Source organism: Pyrgilauda ruficollis, unplaced genomic scaffold, assembly GCF_017590135.1.
Source record: "Pyrgilauda ruficollis isolate IOZ18807 unplaced genomic scaffold, ASM1759013v1 scaffold57, whole genome shotgun sequence".
Taxonomy (NCBI): Eukaryota; Metazoa; Chordata; class Aves; order Passeriformes; family Passeridae; genus Pyrgilauda; species Pyrgilauda ruficollis.
The window spans coordinates 7,150,075-7,169,401 of record NW_024527377.1 but is presented as its reverse complement, the minus strand read 5'-3'; the positions used below and the strand labels follow the sequence as shown (position 1 = coordinate 7,169,401).

Sequence of the window (19,327 nt, the reverse complement as noted above, 5' to 3'; positions counted from 1 at the left end):
TGCCTTGGGCAGCTCTGAAATGCTGGTGATGTGCGGGGTGTCCGATGTGGTTGGAAGGCACTTCCTGTGCGAGGGGAAGGATGTGCTCCCCTTGGGGTTTGTAGAGCTGCTGCAAGAGCTCTGTGAAAAGTGCCAGCATTTACATAACTTGAAAAATCAGACTGTGGGCTAGACAATGGCAAGCAACAGCCCTGCAACCTGTGGTTTGTTGAGCCACATCTCAGTTTTGATCTGTCCTGACTTGAGCTGAATTAATTTTATGTCATCGTGGCTTGAGAAGTGTGAGCGTGGCTGAAGGTGTGACACGAACAGTTTGCAGTGTCATCCAGGCCATGGCAACACACATAAAAACTCACACGAGGCTTGTAAATGAGAGGTCTTGGGGTTTTTTTTGGTTATTTGAGTTGTGTTTTTTTTCTTTATGTATATTTGCATGGTTTCACTTCATGCTGGACTTCTGTGCTGGCTTGAGGTATAGAACTTGCACAGCTGCAAAAGCTTTTATAACTTACACAAGGACAATATGAATAAAGTCTTGTAAAAATTTATTTAAAAGTGTAGTTCAAGTGCAGGTTTTCCATGTCTTTGCTCCGGCTGCAGTTCTTTCCAATTGTCCCCCTAATAATTGGGATTGGGAGCCTGTTCTTAAGTCTGACCTCATCGGGGGGCTGATTGTGCTGCTGGTGATTTTACTTGGAGTGGCTTCTTGTGGATAAAAACTTGCTGGATCGTCCCCATCTTCAACTGCACTTCCCTAATGCAGCCTGCAGTGTATCTTGTTCAAGGGATGGGCAGGTGGTGAATGGTAAAACCAGCACATTTCATTGAGAAACAACTGTCAGTCTTAACTGACAGAATGTCAAACTGATCCTTTTGCTCTTTACAATTATTTTGTTGGTGACTTTTGAGATGCTGTTGTGGACCAGCTGTTCTTAAAAAAAAAAAAAAGTGAAAAAGTGCCCTTTTTTGTTGTGCATTATCAATTTTACCTGATGGCAAACTCCAAATTTAAATTACTTTCTAGTATTCAGGAGTGAGGATATGGTCATTTGTTTATATGATTCTTTGTGAGTTACACAGAAATGAATCAAATTAGTTGCATTATTGGTTCCAATCTTCAAAACACACAGCCCTCAAATTATATTAATAGATAAGTTTGTAGAAGTTAATGAAGGCTGTAAATTATTTTTTTAAAGCTTTTAGATATTTGAAATTTACAATGCAATTTGCATTGAGGAAGTGAATCCAAAATATTTAAAGACCTGCCTTAATTGCTGATTATTTAATTTGAGAGACATAGAAATAGTGCTAAGCTAGATGGAGGTAGTGTCTGAATTTTGTTGGTGTTTGGTTTCTAAAGCATACAGAGTATTGCATTCTAATGCTGTTCATGTAAATGTTTATGTAGTACCCACCACACTGGGGTCTTTCGCTGAGATCTCAGATGCTAAATGAGTGTAAATAAGAACGGTGCCCACCCTTGGACCATTTTCATGTCGTTAACCTGCCCTCCCCCCATTTTACAGTGTCACCATGGAAAAAACTGCTAGCAAATTGACCTTTATATAGCCAAAATAGAAGCTGTCCTGTCTGGATTTGAGTTTAACTCAGTTGATTCATTCAGCCGTTTGTGGCCACACAGGAAGCCCCATTCATAGGATCACAAAGCCTAATGGCTGTTTGTACAGTGGGATTGATCTGATTACTCTTCTCTCTCTTGTGCTATTTACAGTCTGCTGCCAATTCACAGAAAGGGAAGAGAATGGCTGCAAAGGAGAAGTTGGAGGCAGTATTAAACGTGGCCCTAAGGGTCCCCAGCATCATGCTGTTGGATGTCTTGTACAGATGGGATGTCAGCTCATTCTTCCAGCAGATCCAAAGAAGTAGCCTGCACAACAACCCTCTCTTCCAGTACAAGTACTTGGCCCTTAATATGCATTATGTGGGTAAGTATAGGTCTATTCAAGAGAAAATACTACTCTACTAAATACCTTTTGGCTTGCTACAAGAATTTTAAGAATTTAGTAGTAGCATGTTAATATATTGGTTACAAACAATAACATGACAATGCGTGCATTACAGTTCTGCCTAGGGGACAGTTTATGTTAGCAGCAAAGAAATCCTGCCCAGGGTTTTTACTGATTGTTGTTATTTAGCCTTTACAAGTAAACCTGGTGTTTGGAAACACAATTGATGTCCTGAAAGAAGAGCACAGGGAATTTGGCAGGTGTCTGACTGATGAGGAAGCTGCTGTGAAATGCTGTGCAGACAAGAAGTATAGAAACTTAACATTAAACAAGAGGCTAGAGAAAAGGTGGCCTGGTTTGGACTGACCACAGCATTAGAAATTTAGTTTTCTTTGCTGCACCATTTTGGCTCTTCAGTTTACACCATTATGAACCATCCCTGTGCTGTGAGTGGATTCGAGCAGGTAAGCAGTCCTTGTGTTGCAGATAAATGGACTAAATTACTAACTCAGCTCAGGCAGGTGAGGTGTGAACCTTGGCCTGCAAGTCTAGCTCTGGAATGCCAGATGTCTGTTTTTAGGAGATGAAAGGATTGGTGTTCTGGGATCTGCTCTCCAGGTGAGAGTGTGATTCATCTGCACATGGGGTAAATTAGGGATTGGATTTGGGCAGTTGAGGTTGATCTCTGGCAAGCATCTGCCTGAGCACTGCTTGGCTTGGAGAGAAAGGGCTAGCTTGTAATTTAACCACTCTGGAGTGTTTCTTCCTTGTAGATGGTTTTGGAAGATAAAGATGCACTGCAGTCAGCTAAAGGAAACACACTTTACTTAAGCAGTTAGGAAACTGTGGGCTTTTGAAGGAGCATGTCCTGACTTTAATCCTGACTGCATAAGTGTTGGCATGAGGCTTCCCTTTTTTTGTAATGTCTGTTGTCTGGAAGTCATTTACTGCACTAAAAGTATGTCCAGCTTTCTTTGTTATGGCTCCACTATACTCGTGCTGGGATGACAATGTACTTGCAGCACAAAACATTGGTGTCACAGTTCCCTTTTCCTTTGTCTGTGGGAGAGAGAACATGTTTGGATCTGGTGAATGTGACACAGGACTGTGGTGGCCTGTACCTACAGCTGGCTTTCTCCTGCATTTGTGTCCACACACAAAACTTTTAGGGATCACTTTATCAGATCAGTTCATCTAATGCTGAACTAAAAGTTGTGTAGTAGATTTTCAAGATGGGTGTGGGTAATTTCCAGCTATGACAAAGCCCCTCTTAATAGGCATTTAATAATCTTTTCCTTGTTAAAGTATGTTGGGATACACCAATAAAAAACAATACAGAGGGGGTGGGTATTGTTACCAAAGAATTTCCCATCTGGTTGCTATTTTTGTACTAAACCAGTGAAATCTGACTTTTTGCTCCTTGTACGAGGAGTGCTTTTGTCCTGGTGAACAATCACTCAGCAGTTCTTTTACTTCTTGCTTTTATGACATTGAATGTGTGGATTTCTGTTTCTCCAACTGGTGGTTGCTCAGCAAGAAGAGCTTCTAAATTGTCAAACAAGGTACTTGTTTTAAAAGATTTTCAGACAATTTTTTAGTGACAAAACTTTTCACATGAAGTTGCTGTGTTTCATTTCCTTGGTTGCTGGGGATTTAAGCTGTGTCAGGGTGAAGCTGGGCTAAATCAATTTACATGCCTCCATGACATTTTATATAGATTTAGTTGCATTGCTTTAGAGTATAACATTAATTAAGATGATGTATCAAAATATATAAATTGGATTTGTAGGGAAAACAAAGTACTTTTCCACCAGTTTGGAGAATTGAGCTTCTTTGAAGATACATTTGAGGAAATTAGCTGCCAGAATATAATTCAAACAACAATTCACTGTGGATGTGTTTCAACATACTAATCTACTTTATTTAGGGAAAAAAAAATCCTCTGTTCATATTTGCAGTTAGGAAACACTATCAGCAAACGCAGTGGCAGCTTTGCAATATCAAACAATCACTGAATTTCTTCTACAAGCCAGTATCTTGTAGTGCTATATATAGTGCTATGTAAGTGCTTCCAGCAGCTGAGGAAATTGGGTGCATCTATCTCGGGCAGATACACAAGGAACAATTTGATTAGAGAGCCCTAAAAATTAATAAACTCTACCAATCTTTATATAGTGAACCTTTTCCTGGAACTAAGGAGACAGAATTGGAAATTTGTTCAGAACTGGGGGTTACCAGGAGCGTATTTTCTGTTTAAATGTAACAAGTGAAATGAGTGTGTTCCTGTGTGATTCCCATTCCAGTTAGCAGTACTGTGAGTATAATAAAAGCTTATAAAATGCACTTTATTCTTTGAAAAAACTTTCCCTTTTCATATCTTTCCATGAAACAGCCCTTATCTGCTTGAGCAATGGAAAATACTCAGTCCTGATAACCACTCAACCACAAGTTCACCTGCATGAAATTTAACTAAATATGCACAGAGCAGTGCAAACAGCAGAGATAAATTTCTGGTTAGAATTGGTGCAACCTCTGTGTCGGGTAGATTAGCACTTACTGCCAGACTTCTCCATTTTCTTCTGCACTGTAGAGTAGCTGTGAGAAAACAGACACTTCTTTTTGTGCTCTTTTGGTGGAGAAGGTGGAAAAAAGTTGAAACCACGTAATTTCCTCCTGTGAAGAAGGGCAAAGCAATGCTCTTTGTGCCAAGTGGTAAATACTCTGAGCTAGATGGAAAGAGTCATGAGCTTAACCTATAATCAGAGTCAGGCTTGGAATTCAAGTCACTGTCAGGGGTGAGGCACAGAATTGCACAAAATACAGGGTTTTCTTACTCAAGAGTGAAATTAGAGCAGTTTTCTATCTAAAACTGTATTCTTTGTCGTTACAAAAAAAAAAATTAAATGTTTGGTATAGGTGGAAGGTGTGCCATCTTTCACAACCCTGTTTGTAATGACAGTTTCTTTAACTGCATGGTTAATACTTTAATCTTTTGGTCACATTACTTGCTAGGTGTGAGCTGCTTGTTATGAATGCTGCTTTTATGAGGGGGGCTTGAGGGAGGACAAACCTGCTGGACTTCCTGCCCTTGTGTGCTGATTGCACCCTTTGGTCTGCCTGCTTTTGTTTAAGCTCTCGTGCTTTATGTAGAAGATCTTTTATTTAGAATTCTTTTTTTATGTTGCCTTTTAAGGGGAAGGGTCCTCTACTCTGGTACAAACCCTGTAAGAAGTGCCAAGTGAAACTTCACTGTGAGAAGAAATGAGTTGGTTCATTACAGAAACAAATTTCCTAAAATTGCAAGAAAGGATGCATGACTTAAATGTGTAAATACAGTTAATTCATACAATGATGAGGCCCTGCTTAGAATCAGCATCTCTGGCTTTGCTGCCTCATGTCTTCTACCTTTCTCCTGCCAGCAGCACTTAGATACATGGCTTGTAGAACTATTTTCTGAGCATTACTATTTAATTTTAAACTGTAGCTATTTTTAATCAAGTGCAATTTGATGACATGGACTTGGTCTTTATTTCTTAAAATAATCACTGGTTACGTCTTCTCATTCTCTTCTTGGTTCAAATGCGGTGTGTGCTGCAGTTGGTAGGACACAGGAGGAGGTAGAGAGTGTGCCATGCTCAAAATCCAGCACAGCCTTTTTTGTTTTCTGACTCAGGACTGAAGATTCCTCTACTGCTCCCTAAATGTTGTAGGTATTTCCTAAGCAGCTTTCTCAGCATATGGATACTTTCAGGTAGCTTTTTTCTGTATAAAGCTGATGTCTTTTTTTTTTTACTTTTTTTTTTTTTTTTTTTTAGGAGCTACTAGCATCCTTTTTGAAAGGAGGTACTTAAAATTTTTGATTCTGAATACCAGTCACATGACAGCATTGCAGCTTATCTTATTTAGAAAGATTTATAAAGAGCCTCTGAATCATATGGCAGAACTAGAATCAAAAGTCCATTTTATTTGTTCAGACAATACTGCAAATCTTTGTAAAGCACTCATTTTCTTGGATTATTTATACTTAAAGTACCCAATCTGTTGTGCATTTAAAAATTGAAGAAACAGCTGTTGATGGCAGTTCCCCAGTAATGAATAAATTGTTTTGTTGGCATTATTTTCACCAAGACGTGCAGATGTTGATAACAGGATTTCTGATCTCTGTTTTCAGTTGTTCTGAGCCATGACTGAGTAATTGCCAATTTCCTTATATGCAAGTATGTTTAAATGTGTGCTTTCTAAGTTTTGAACTAATTTTCTGGCATTTTCTGGAGGGCAGGTGTGTAAAAGTATATCTTTTAAAAAATCATCCTCTCTTGAGATGGGTGATTTAGACATTGACAATTTATGAAATCTCTGTGTAAATTGCAATGTAACCAGTCTGGTGATCCTGAGAATCAGGCACACTGAAAATAAAGGTGCCAGTTGTTTCTGTAGTACTTCTGCCATTTCAAATGCAGGCTTTCAGAAGTATGTCCTGTTCTATTGGCACTTGCATGTAGTGGCCAGATATTTGTCTGAACAAACTGAAATGAGGACAGTGAAGGATTAGGCTGAAGTGCAGTGACTGACTCAGAGTGCACTGATCCCTCTTTGAGGCAGGAGAGCTGGGATGGAGTCTGTGGCTCATGACTTGCTGCTTCCCAGCAAGTTGCTTTGCAAATCATGGATCCTTTACCCTTGAAGGATATGGGAAAATGGAAAAGTAGGGCCCCCTGAATTAATTTCCTGGTAGAATCCAAGCAATTGTGCTCCTGCTTTCTGGCTCTCCAAGAGTTGGTGTGGCCTTATTAAGAAATGTTATGAACTCTTTGATGTGCAAAGTTCTCACTTTTAGACTAAATGTGCAGGAAGCTGTGAGTGATAATATGAAATGGACACAAGGGATCTGTAATCATGCAAATGAGGACTAAAGTGCTTCATAAAGAGGATGAGCTGTGACTTTGATCATGTTCCAGAAGCCTCCATTGTGTGCAGTCAATAAACCTCAGACACCTGAGTCGGCAAAGAGGTAATTCTGGTGAGAGAAGCTGGGAACACCTTGGTGGTGCATAAATGGAGAGGGATTGCTGAAAGGCAGTCTGTGAGCTGCTGCTCACTGAACAATGAGCACTGCACAGCCAGAGGTTTTCACTGAGCTGAATCAACAGGTTGTAAATAGGGTCATGAACTGGTTAATACACCAATGTTCTTGTCTGGCAGTGTTTAACTTTGCTTTTCTGCTTAGGATGATTTTTACAGTTTATTTTCTCCAGTGGAGCCTAAATCTGTTCCATCTTGCATGAGAGGCAGTAGAAGTTCTCTGTTTCCTTGTGCTCTTTAATAAGAGCTGAGTGGGGAATTTGTATTTTTAAGGTTGGCAGAATGTGTCTTCTGTAGTGCTCCTAACAGCTGGAGGCATAAAGGTGCAAGTCTCTTTCTTGGTGTTGTGGCACTAGGGCACTCTGACTGTATTCAGGAAAGATTATTCTGTCTTTTCTTTATCTTTTTTGTTTATTTTTTTTAACATATGTTAGAACCTTTCCTTTACTGGAGCAGGAATTGGGCTTCCCTGAGCCTGCTTCTTGCTTTGTACAGAAATGTACATGGTGAGTCAAAAGGGACAATGCACCAAGTCCCAAGAGCAAAAATGGCACAGCCCAAATCAAAGCAGGGGAGTGCTCACTGCTGACACGGAGCTCAAAAGCTCCATTGGGATGGAGTGAGTGTTAGTTATTGTTAATCCCTGCTCAGAGGGTACCCAGACTGTTTCTCAAACTGTAAGTCCTTGTGTGTGGGGACTCTCTCCAAAGGGATATATATTCTCAGCATCGTGTTTTCTTCTGGCAGAGGAGGTGCAAATGAAAACAGAATATAATGATTTAGATGAGAAAGCTACTGTGAGGAAATTTATTTCCTGGTCCTTTTTTTTTTTTTTTTTTTTTTTAAGTGGAATCTTATTTACGTTGTACACTAATTACTTCATTTGTCTGTATGAGAACAAAGGGAGTAGAATATTATTGAAAGTATGTCTGAATTTGAGCTTGTCTTCCTTTTCTTCTGCAATTGGATGGGTTGGTAAAGAATTATTTGGCTTTTTTTTTTTTTTTTGGTGGAAGCTTTGTTGATAAAAATGAGGTTGGTACCACTTTGGGAATAGGGCCTCTGCAGCAAAAATGCAAATATTGCAGTGTGAAGTGTGCTGAAATCTCCCTCTTACCAAGTCACAAGAGGAAATTGTAAATAAGATTGAATGGCAACTACTTTAAATGTCTGTTGCTCTCCCCCTCTTCAAAGTCTAACAATTAAACCAAATGGCTGTTTCAAAGTGAACATTTACATTCCAGCCCAAACTCCTGAGCAGTGGAGTTCATTGCTGAAGCTTCTGCAGTAACCTTGGCTGTCTCGTGCTGCTTCCCTGCACAGATCTGAGCATCTGTGCAGTGTGGAAGCCTGCTGGTTAGAAGGCACTGTGACAGCACTTGCTTCATCTTTTAATTTAGCCTTCTATATTTTTTTCCACTCCTTCATTGTATCCTGAAGGATCCTAAGTATTTTGATTAAATTTGTGATCATGTAGAGAAGAGTGAACTTCAGTGATGTCTAAAGTCCTTGCAAGTGTCACATCTTTGCCCTCTAAAACACGTTACTTTTACAGAAACCATGCTGCCATTGCTCAGGTACATCCTCACATGGCCAAGGAACAGACTTTCTTGTGATAGAATAAGGTAAAGATGACAGAGCTTAAATACAGATACAGCAAACAGGTATTCTAAAACTACTTATAGAGTAATAGAGGAATAAAAGACTGCATAATAAACTCTGTTTAGTTCTCCACCTGAAGGTGAGTCACAGGCTACAGTGAGAAGGAAAGGTTTAGGGAGATTTGACTCGTGCTGGAATGGTAGATGGTTGTGGGTTGTTCCTCAGGGAGAATTGTCCCTCACAAAGGAACCCAGGGTGAATGTAGCAGAGATGAGATGTAGGAATGTCTGCGGATGGTTTGAGAGCTCTGGAGCTGGCTCGTGAGGCTCGTGTGGTGCAAGGCAGTGAAATGTCTTCATGGAGACTGCTGAGGAGTTCCTGCTCTTGTCATTTGTGTGTTTGGGGGAAGGAAGGTGGCAAACAGGAATTCCAGCAAATGCAAAAACTGATGGTGTGGAACATCTGATGTGCTGTAAGTAGAAGCAAGTTACTCTGTATAAAACAAGTTGCTAGAAGGAGACTGGTGGAGTGCTGTGTTTCAGACCCCTTTAAAAAAGCTCAAAATAAAACTGGTTCTGTTCTCCAGGCTGAACAGCCCCAGCTCTCCCAGCCTGTCCTCACAGGAGAGGTGCTCCAGCCCTCTGGTCAAAGTGATATTGTACAGAATTAGTGACTTGTATGACACTTGATTTTTAATAAAAGATACTACCAATTCTTTCAGCTTTTTTAAAAGCACATCCTGAGACAAATGTGCAACTTGTCACATCCTCTACATGAAGACGTTGAAAAATTATCTTTAATGTTAAATACATAAATGATATACTGGTATTTTAAAAAGGTAAGTAAATAGGATTTGTCTGTTATTGATCCTGTAATCTGCATTATCTGAATTCATCTCTCCTTGCCATCCTGTGGGTCTGTTGTCTTTTCTAGGAGTGTCTTGCAAGATTTTGAAGACCAAACTGTTGGTAGAATTTTACAGAGGTGGCTCATTGAACGTAGCAGATACTAAGCAGCCTTGAAATACTTCTTCATAAATACTGACTCTGAAATATCTTTTTCAAATACTGGAACATGCTGTGTTCCCCAGCTGTTTTATAATACCTGGTTGTGCCACTGCTTATAAGTGCTTAATCTAGAGTTGCATTATTAAATATATTTCAAAAGCTCAAAATATAAATTAGCTAAAAAGACTGTGCCTGATGATGCTGAATAAATGTATGAAACTTTAAATGTGACATGACTGGTGTGGTTGTGAGGGTCAGGATATGTTCTTCTCTAGCATTTTTTTTCTTAGCTTCAGGGGAGCTGTTGGCTGTTGCTGGGTTGTTTTCCTAAATGGATCTCAGTGCCAGGCACTTGAACTGACCTTCAGAAAGAGTACAAGTGCACTGCAGTGATGGAGAGAGAGCTTGGAAATAAATATTTGTAAGGGCACCATGAGCTGGGTTTTTGACCTGCAGCCTGTCTGGAAAGGAGGAGTTTGGACATGCAACACCCGCTTATGGGGTGGACTTCCAAGTACTGCTTTGTGTGGGTCTCTGAGAGAGATCCTTATGAGAACAAGGATCAAGGTTCTGCTTGTTGGAGAGGCTGCTGAGCAGCCAGGCTGTGGTCTTAAAGAGTAAAGCTGGATCTGCATTGGGTCATTTTCAACAGCCTCACTAAATGCTAATGAGAAGTGCAGGAACTGCTGGGATAAAAAGCTACAAATCCTGTGGCAGCTCTTGTCCTTGATTTATGCAACCCTGATACCTGGAGTGGGCTTTAATATGACTAATGTGGAGTAAAGCCTCTGTGTCCTCATCTTAAATTGCGAACATGCTAAGTGTTATTTTAATTTGATGTTAGATAGCATTTTTTTAAATATCAGCTTCTGCTTTTTGTTACAGGTTACATCTTAAGTGTTGTGCTCCTTACTTTACCAAGGCAACACCTGGTTCAGCTTTACCTGTACTTTTTGACTGCACTGCTGCTTTATGCTGGGCACCAAATTTCCAGGTAAGGATAAATGGATTAATATTTTTAGCTTGGTTTGGACATTACAAAAATAACAGTTATTTTGTTATTATTTTCTATAAATGGTTTTGTGGAGGCCTTTTTTCTGTGTCAAACACCTAAATGTATCTTGCTGTTCTTTGTCTTTGGAAAAGTTTACAGAATTAAATATGCAGCCAAGTAGTTCTTTGAAGTCATTGAAAAGCACCAGGAATTTTGAGCTACTTGTCTGGGGAGTGTAATGCCCACCAATCTAAGGAGAGGAAAGCACTTACCACAAGACTAAATGTGGCCTCTGATGCAGTAATCTAAGTTACTCAGTGGCTCAGCTAAAATGCTTTCAGCACTGGGGTGTTTTATACAGCAGACAGGATGTTACTTTTAGTTTCCTGGCACCTCAGAAGACAGAGCAAATAGAGATCTGGAATCCAGTAAAAGCAAAGTAGTAGTGGTATTTATTCTTAAAATGTATTACACAAATTTGAATTTACAGTGTATGCAGGTGTTTTGGATCTGAAACACAGAGCAGGAGTCTGGAGAACTCTGAGTCAAACAAGACAGAATCAACCATCTTTGTTTGGCCTCAGCTAAATGTGTTGAAAGCCAGTGTAAACTTTCATACTGACACAGTGTTTAATTGGAACCAAAGACACTGCCATCACATTAAAGGCTTTGCATGGGAAGTCTTGAAAATATGGATTTGAGCCTGACTTATTTTGGTGCCTGCTGATGGGAAACATTTAAAAATGTGCTTTCAGTTGATTTAATGGAAGTGATAGTTTTGTTATTTCCACATCAAAATTTTTCCAGAGCATTTGCTAGAATGTCTTTCTTGATATGTTGCCGTTCAGGGGAGTGTTAATGAAGGTTTTGTGATGATTTGACATGTCGCTGTTGTGGCTGTCAGGGTTGCAGTTAGTGATTTCCTGAAAAGGATGAGTGTACAAGAGAGGAGTTATAGCCTCTTATTGCCTCAGTAGGAAGGAAAAAATGGTTTATTTGTCATCCTCTGGGGAGTCCTGAGTTGTTAGAGATGGAGTTTGTGGGTGTTTCTTCTAGGGTTAAAGGCTTATTTATTAGAAAAAGCAACCTAAACGTCATTTAAGTGTCGAAGTAATAAATCTAGTAACAAATGCCCATCAGACACAGGGCTTCACTGCAGAACATTTTACAGCTGGAGGTGTTTATGCCATTCCAGGTCTTTAAATTTTTTAGAAGAAAGGGAGATGTTACACATTTGATTGATACATTAAGGGATAGCACTGTGTTTGCTTCTAATACCTTGTTTGTATTTCTGTGTGACAGAAATTCTGACTTCTGTTGCTTTGTGAGGTTTGAGACTTAATAGGCTTTATTGTAACATATTTAGTAAATACTGCTTGGACTGTTCTGTGTGTTCCTACTAAGCTTTCTGTATTTGGTGCTCCTGGAGCGAGTTAATAAAAACTTTTAATTAAATCTTGCATCAACTAGCACAAAAAATATATTTAATTAAAAGATGTCATGGATTCAAATAGTCCAGCTGTATTCCCAAGGTATTTTGCAAGGCAAATGTAGCTGCTGACACTTCTGAGTGAGCTTACCCATTCCCTAGGCTGGTTTGCTTTGGAAGGAAGCACAGTGCAAGGGGCTCTCAGCTGAAGCCTTTGTACAGTCAGGGAATCATATGTGGAGAGTGACACTTGAATTAGCCCTACAAAAGGATTTTTGAATCTCATTAGTTTTCATACTGGAAATAGTAAAATGTGACAGACATATCTGTTGGCAGAGCCATTCCTCTTATTGCCAAAGCTATCCAGTTCCAACTTACGTTTCTATTTAGCAGCCTGATCATTACAAGACATACAGTAGTCACACGTGCAAACTGTTTTTCAGTGTTTTTTGTTAGCAGTTCTGCTCAGAGCTGAAAACTTCCAGGGACTTGCTTGCATGCACTACCAGTTGGGATGCTATTTAAGACCAATGAAGAGGTCTTATATTGAGGCCAGTTTGGTTAGTGCAAATTATAGAACAAGACCAGAATCATCTGGCACTTGTGACTCTGCAGTGTCCTGGAAATTCTGAGCTGTTGAAAGACTTCAGCTTTCAGTGCTTTTTTTCCATCCCAGAAATAGCTTGCACTTCATCTGCAAGTCTGGGAATAAGATCATCTGAATTTTATAGTTAAGCTCTGACTTCAGACTTCCAGGTTTATGTGACCTTGACAAGTTACTTAATTTTCTAAATGTTTTGTTTCCTTACCTGCTGAGCTGAGAATTACCTTAATGTGTAAAGATGGTTTAGGTAATATTTGTGAATACTTGGAGCACCCCAGAAGATGCTACATTTGTATGTAGCATCCTAACCTGGCAATTTGGGTGGAAATAACATACCATCTGTTTATGGAAAGAAGAGAAGTCAGCTTTAAAAACCTAAAATCCAATTTAATGAAATCTCTTTGCCTTAGGTTTCCTGCAGCAGTCTCGTCTCCAATTTCAGGAGAAATTAGTTTAATAATGGAGTGGCACAGTAATAGGAACACCTTGAGCTGGGTGCCTCCAGCCAGGGACCCAGAGCACACAAATCCTTGGGCCTTTGTACCCTTCCAGTCAATGCACCCATCCTGCATCCACTCTTGGTGTGCTTTGGTCCGCACACCCCTTGGTCCAGTGGTGGCTTTTGGTCTGGGATCTTCTTTTCCTGTGTTGGATTCTTTCTCTGTCTCCAGGTGGGTGTTGGCTGCTTTTATCTGGCTGGGTTGCAGCTTCTGCTGAGTTGTGGCCTCCTTATCTTCCAGTTCACTCTGCTCTCATGGCCTCCCTTCATGTAACTGAGCAGGAGTTCAAGATAAGTTTGACTTTTCTAGGTGGTAGCTTGGAGCTGGTGAGAGCTTGGAGCTCATGGCCTAAAACTCCAGCATCTTTAGCTGCTTTTGGTAAGCAAAGCCACTTAGACAATACAGAATACAATTACAAGAACACAGCTAACTAAATTTGATTTACAACAGTCCTGCTTTTTTTTTATTAAGCATTTCTGCTTTTGTATCAGAAGGAACTCGGAGTCTTTAAACACAACCCTTAGTCTCACATACAATGTTATTACAAGCAGCAGGCACAATATAAGCAGAGTGAACAAGGTCACCACTGGATGGAGCATCTGAATATAGATTACAGTGGTGTTGGTGACCCCCCAAAAAGAGTTTTCCACCATCAGTATTGTGCCTCCTTCTTTGCTCTTTGCAAGACATGATGCATCTCTTCCGCACTGGTGACTAGAATTTTTTGTCCATCATTTTGGAAACGTTCCAGCAGTTGATATAGGTCATCAGGTTTTAGTGGTTTCCTCACCAGTGCAAGATTCATTCTGATGGGGATAGGTAGTAAATTTTAGCTTAAGTATAATTGGACTGTAACTGTTGATTGGACATAATAGGAGCTGAATAATTAAAATTGCATCCCACAGTGTTTCTACAGTTAGAAGTAATTGAGTGATTATTTGTCCCTATAGTGATGTTATTTACAAACATAAGGTTACAAAGAGTTCTTACACAAACACATCCTTTTCCAATATAGGCAAGTACAGTTTCAGGTGTTTCTTTGGAACGTATTTCAAGTGACAGACATTTTGTTCAGTGTCAGAACAAATGTCTTGAGCTTTGATGGTTTTACTTTCACAAATAAATCCCTGTTGTTGAACACATGCATCAACATTGATGCTGCCATTTGATACTGTTGTGTTGGGCCCATACTCAGCTCTGGTGGGTAGAGAGCAGTTCCATCATGATTCAATCCCAATACAGGGATTGGGTCTGTGGTGTAGTCTGATGTGGAACATGTTGTTGAGACAAAAGCTGTGCCATTGTTACTCTGGGGCTATATGGGAAATTGGCTGCATACCACCACTGTTGGAATTGTCAAAATCAGTTGCATTTTCTCAAATTTTTTTTTTTATTTCAATGTGTGAGATCTACCCTTCCCCTTCTCTTATGGTTGTGGCTACCACAGATTGTATCTACAGTTGTGCTTGGGTGCAGCTAAGAGCTAGTGCTGATTTCAGAAATTTCTGGGATCAACTCCTCCCTTACCTGTGGAGGGCCGGTGGCTGAGCTCATTGTGATGGGCAGTGGGGCAGTGGTTGGATCATGAGCTGTACTGGCTTCACAACAAAAAATGAGAGCTGCTTCTTTGGGTTTTACAGAGCTTTAGGGGCTGGGTAACCCAGCCCCTAACAATCCATGTGAATTAGCTCCTCTTTAGTCCTATTAACTTTATACCACACTGAATTGTGCATTGATTATGTACTTAGCCATGCAGCTGTGGTCATCTGGGTTAACAGCACCAGGAGTGGTGAGTGAGCTGTCCCACTTCATCTCTCAGAGTATCAGTTCTTCATAGTGCCATCATTCATTAGCTGGCTGGTTACTCACCCCTCGTTTGACATGAGACTGGTGTATCCAATTTTCTTTCCCTAAAGCAGCAATGCATTTGTGCAGGGCTTTTATCCTCTAAGCGGAGTCGTAAATAAGTGAGTCTTAATTGATTGAGAGTTCCATGTAGTGGCCAAATTTCCTGGGGCCCCCACCAGCTGTCCTAGTAATATATGGCCATTCCTTCTGGCACAAGGCCACTGTGTGCTCTTTAGATAATTGAGCTGTACCATAAATCTTTTCTCAATTTTGCAATACCTTGGCCAAGGGCATCCCCTTTTCTACGCTGTGTTTGTTCTCTTTTACCAGGAAGAATAAAGAAAAAGCAGCAAAAAAGATTCAGGGGAACCCTCCTGTGGAGTCACGAGGTTCTGAGAGGAGCGTCGGTGCAGCTGGATCCAGTCTTAGTGTCAGATTTGGCCAACAGTTTGTGTCTAAAGGATTAGATTTCCCATTGCTATGAGGGACTTGAACCCCATTGTTACGTGTGGAATTGAATCCCCTTTCTGTGTGCACATTACTGCCTGATCAGGCTGTGCAGCTGTGAGTGAGCTGCAGTAGAGGGGGGACTCAGACACACCCTGATACTGAGAGACTCAAACCCACTGCAGGACCTTCTCCAAATCTGCCTGGGGAGTTTTAACTCTCACCCCTCAATGTCTCCTGCTCCAGAGGTGCCTGGTGAAGTCACCCGATGCCAGCACTTGGGTATTGGGAGACAAGAAGGTGTGAAAGTGGTTTCCTGCAGCAGTTTCCAGTTCCAAGAAAAATTAATTTAATAATGGAGTGGCACAGTAATAGGAACACCTTGAGCTGGGTGCCTCCAGCCAGGGACCCAGAGCACACAGAAATCACTGAGCCTTTGTACCCTCACTGTCAGTGCACCCATCCTGCATCCACTCTTGGTGTGCTTTGGTCCACACACCCTGGGTCCAGTGGTGGGTGGTCTGGGACCTTCTTGCTCCCTGTTGGATTCTTTTCTCTGTCTGCAGGTGGGTGTTGGTTGCTTTTATTTGGCTGGGTTGCAGCTTCTGCTGTGACCCAGAGCTCACACTGCTCTCAGGGCCTCCCTTCATGTAACTGAGCAGGAGTTCAAGATAAGTTCAGTTTTCCTAGGTGGAGCTTGCAGATTGTGGGTGAAGACTCCAGCAGTTTCAGCTACTCATGCTGAGGAAAACTACTTAGACAAAAGAATGCAGTTTGAAAGAATGCAGTGAGCTAAATTAATTTACCACAGTCCTGTTGCTCCTGACAAGGAAGGTGGATGCTGGTTTTATTTCATGAGTAGCACAAATGTCTTGCTTAAAAGAATCACATTTCTTTTACCCATTTTCAGCAAAAAGCAGCTTGGGAAAAATAAGTGATGCAGTTATGCAGAATAGAAGTGATACAATTAAACATACTGTTAATGCTAAAACTGGAGTTCACATCATTATCTTATTTCATGTTTTGCAGTTTTATTATGATTGTATCTCAGGTGTGTTGAGCCTCACAGAGCTTAAAATGAGAAGGGTTGGGAGCAAGAGACTGAATTGTTTCTTATGGACAAACTTAAAATACACTTAATTTTAAGATTGTCTGTAGACATTAGAAACCTATGAGAGTGTGTTTGATGTTGACAGTGCAGATTAATCACCCAAAGTAAATGTCAGCAATATGAGTCAATTAGGTCAGATAACCACTGTACCTTATGTCACTCAATTGTAAAGCATATTTTTAGTAATGGAAGACCTTTTTGTACCTCAGTAACAAAGAAACAATCGCATGTGAGAAATTAGGACTTTTGGAGCAATTTAGTCATGACTGTCCATGGGTACCTGTTAGCAGGCCAGCAGTTGGATTAAATGGGGCTGGGAATGAATCTGCAGAATGAACAGCAGGCAATGTGATCTAAGCTTTATTCTTAAATCCCAATTTTCCAAAGTAATGTAGTTTCAGTCATTTCATTAACTAGTAAATAATGATTTTAGCATTCTTGTTTTCTTACACTGCTGCAGTAAAGTGAACAATCTGGAGATTAATACAGTTTTAATTGATCAAAATTGAGTGCAGGCACTTGCTTTTTTCAGCATCTTGTATGGCACTGCAGCTGTTTGAGGCATCTTCTGATTGGTGTCTGTGCCAAAAGATCCTTGTGTTTGTACTGGTAATAGGAGAATCATTGCTTTCACTTTCCTCATTCAGCCATCAGCTAAAAATACTGTTTAAAAAATTTAGGAGATCTTAAAACATTGCTTCTCCAAACTGGTGGGCCTAAGACTCAGTTATAATTGAGAGTTAGAGAATTCAGCCAAGTGCAGACCTCTGTGCAGATGACTGAATCAGACAACAGCAAGAAATGCAGCTTGAAGAAATTTGGGTCATCTCCAAGCACGCTCTGGTGTTGAAGGAGCAACTGTAAGTGCAGCTTTGTTCGTGTCTCTTGGCTAAGTTGTGTAAGGTCATCTTGCTGCACTTGGTATCCTGGATGATTTTATTACCTGTTTCCTAACAAGTATAGAAGAAATTTCATGTCTTCACTGCTTTCCTTCCAGCAGCTTAGAAATAGCCAGTGTTTCCAGCCAAAATTTGAGGCTGGAGCATGATTTTGCTAAGACAAAAAGCCATCTCCAGTATCTTGCAAGGGCTGTTATTTTTTCTCTCTTCTGTAACTGATGGATTACCCTGTTTGTGTTGCTGATGCTTTCAGGAAGTGCTTTCTGCTGGTCCATATGATGTAAATAAATAAAAATAACCCCTTTGCCTGAAGGATTACAACCTTATGGATTTTGGAAGGTGGAAAAGAAGCAGTTGTGCTTAGCTATACCTGGAGAACAGGGGGAAGATTTCTGTCTAGAATTGTCATTTGAGGTGCCTTTTCAGTCCTCATGTGCTTTTAATTGTAGGTTGCAGTCTAAAGAACTCATTTCAACATACCTCACATATACTATGACACTTGAAAAGCTGCTCTGAGTAGGCAGTGTTGTCAGCTATGAAGAACAGGCTTTGAAGTGTTTGTTTTAGTACTTTGAGATTTATATCTTGAATTCCAGAGACTTTTTGCAAGTGAAAATGTGAATACCTTTGCTTGGGGTAGCAAGTTAATCCTAGGAGCAGGGTCTATATTCCCACATTTCTGGGGAAAAGTGAAAGGTCCCAGTAGCACTAAATTCCATCTATTTCTGCACTAAAATAGAAAGAGCAGTTCTTGTACTGACTGTGGTTTCCAGTCCTGTTTTGCTGTGCTTTGTCTGCATCTGCTCCCAGCAAGTGTGGCTGGCCTCGGTGATAAAAATAAACACGGAATAACTGAATTGCCCCTCGAGCAAACAGACTCTGCAAGCTCCATGCAGGGTCAGACCAAGTGTGTCTGTCTGGCATTCCTGGGATGTGATGCAGGTAGATGTGAGTCCTGGGCAGGATCAGGCAGAAACAAACTCGGGGGTTTTGTATTGCTGATGCCAGAGCTGGTGGTGCCCTAACGAGGGTGGAGCTGCAGCTGCCCGGCAGTGGAGCAGGAAGGGTCACAGGGCATGGCAGAAAAACGGGCTGCATGTGGAAGGTCAGGAGTATTGCCTGCTCTTGATGGCAGGGGATTAAGGAGCCACTGCAGAATTCCTGCTCTGCTGGTCCAGGTTCAGCTTCTGAAGGTGTGAAATGCCTGCTCTTTGTGTGAGGTTCATATTTGAGTTCTGTTGATGTGTTAATCTACTCAAGGGCAGAGCCAAAGGATGACCAGCAGCAACAGGAAACTGCCCAGGGTCCTCAGGTTCTTAGCTTGCACTTTGGGTGCCAGAGCCTACCCTCCCAGCCCACCTTTTCTGAGGGGAATTACAGATCTTCAGGCTCTCTTACTGTGTCTGTCAATAGTGTTTTAGCAGTTTGTGGGTATCTGGTAGAATAGAACTAAACTTTTAAATTGTGTTGGACAAAAGGGCAATGTAGCAACTCTGTTCCTGACTCTACCCCATGACTATTGCTTTTCCTTCATACTTACCTTTTAAGTGAATGTAAAGAACTTTGTAAATGCAAAATACTATAAGCATTGAATTGGAAGATCTTGCTATGAAGCTCTCAGATTTTTTTTTTTCACACAACCACCACGTTGCTGGTGGGAAAAGAAATTATTGTTCGGAAGAAAAACACTTAATAAGGATATTTAAAAATGGAATGGTGCCTAAGAGGCTTTGTCAATAAGCAGTTTTGAGGCCATGCTCTGAAGAACAGCTTAGATGTCCCAAAGGATTTTTACAGCTCTGCCAGTGAGTCTAATTACAGATAATTCTGCTCTCGC

General features: G+C 40.7%; 1 protein-coding gene across 1 annotated transcript in view; it reads left to right on the top strand.

The window, feature by feature from the left end:
• The first annotated feature begins 1,732 nt into the window (after positions 1-1,732).
• The window catches only part of RNF145 (ring finger protein 145), a 37,410-nt gene continuing 19,815 nt past the window's right edge, over positions 1,733-19,327 (top strand). The window contains exons 1-2 of the mRNA XM_041482022.1: positions 1,733-1,946; positions 10,544-10,652. Coding sequence (XP_041337956.1) covers positions 1,763-1,946; positions 10,544-10,652 — 293 coding nt within the window. The 5' untranslated portion in view covers positions 1,733-1,762. The remainder of the gene's footprint in view (positions 1,947-10,543; positions 10,653-19,327) is intronic.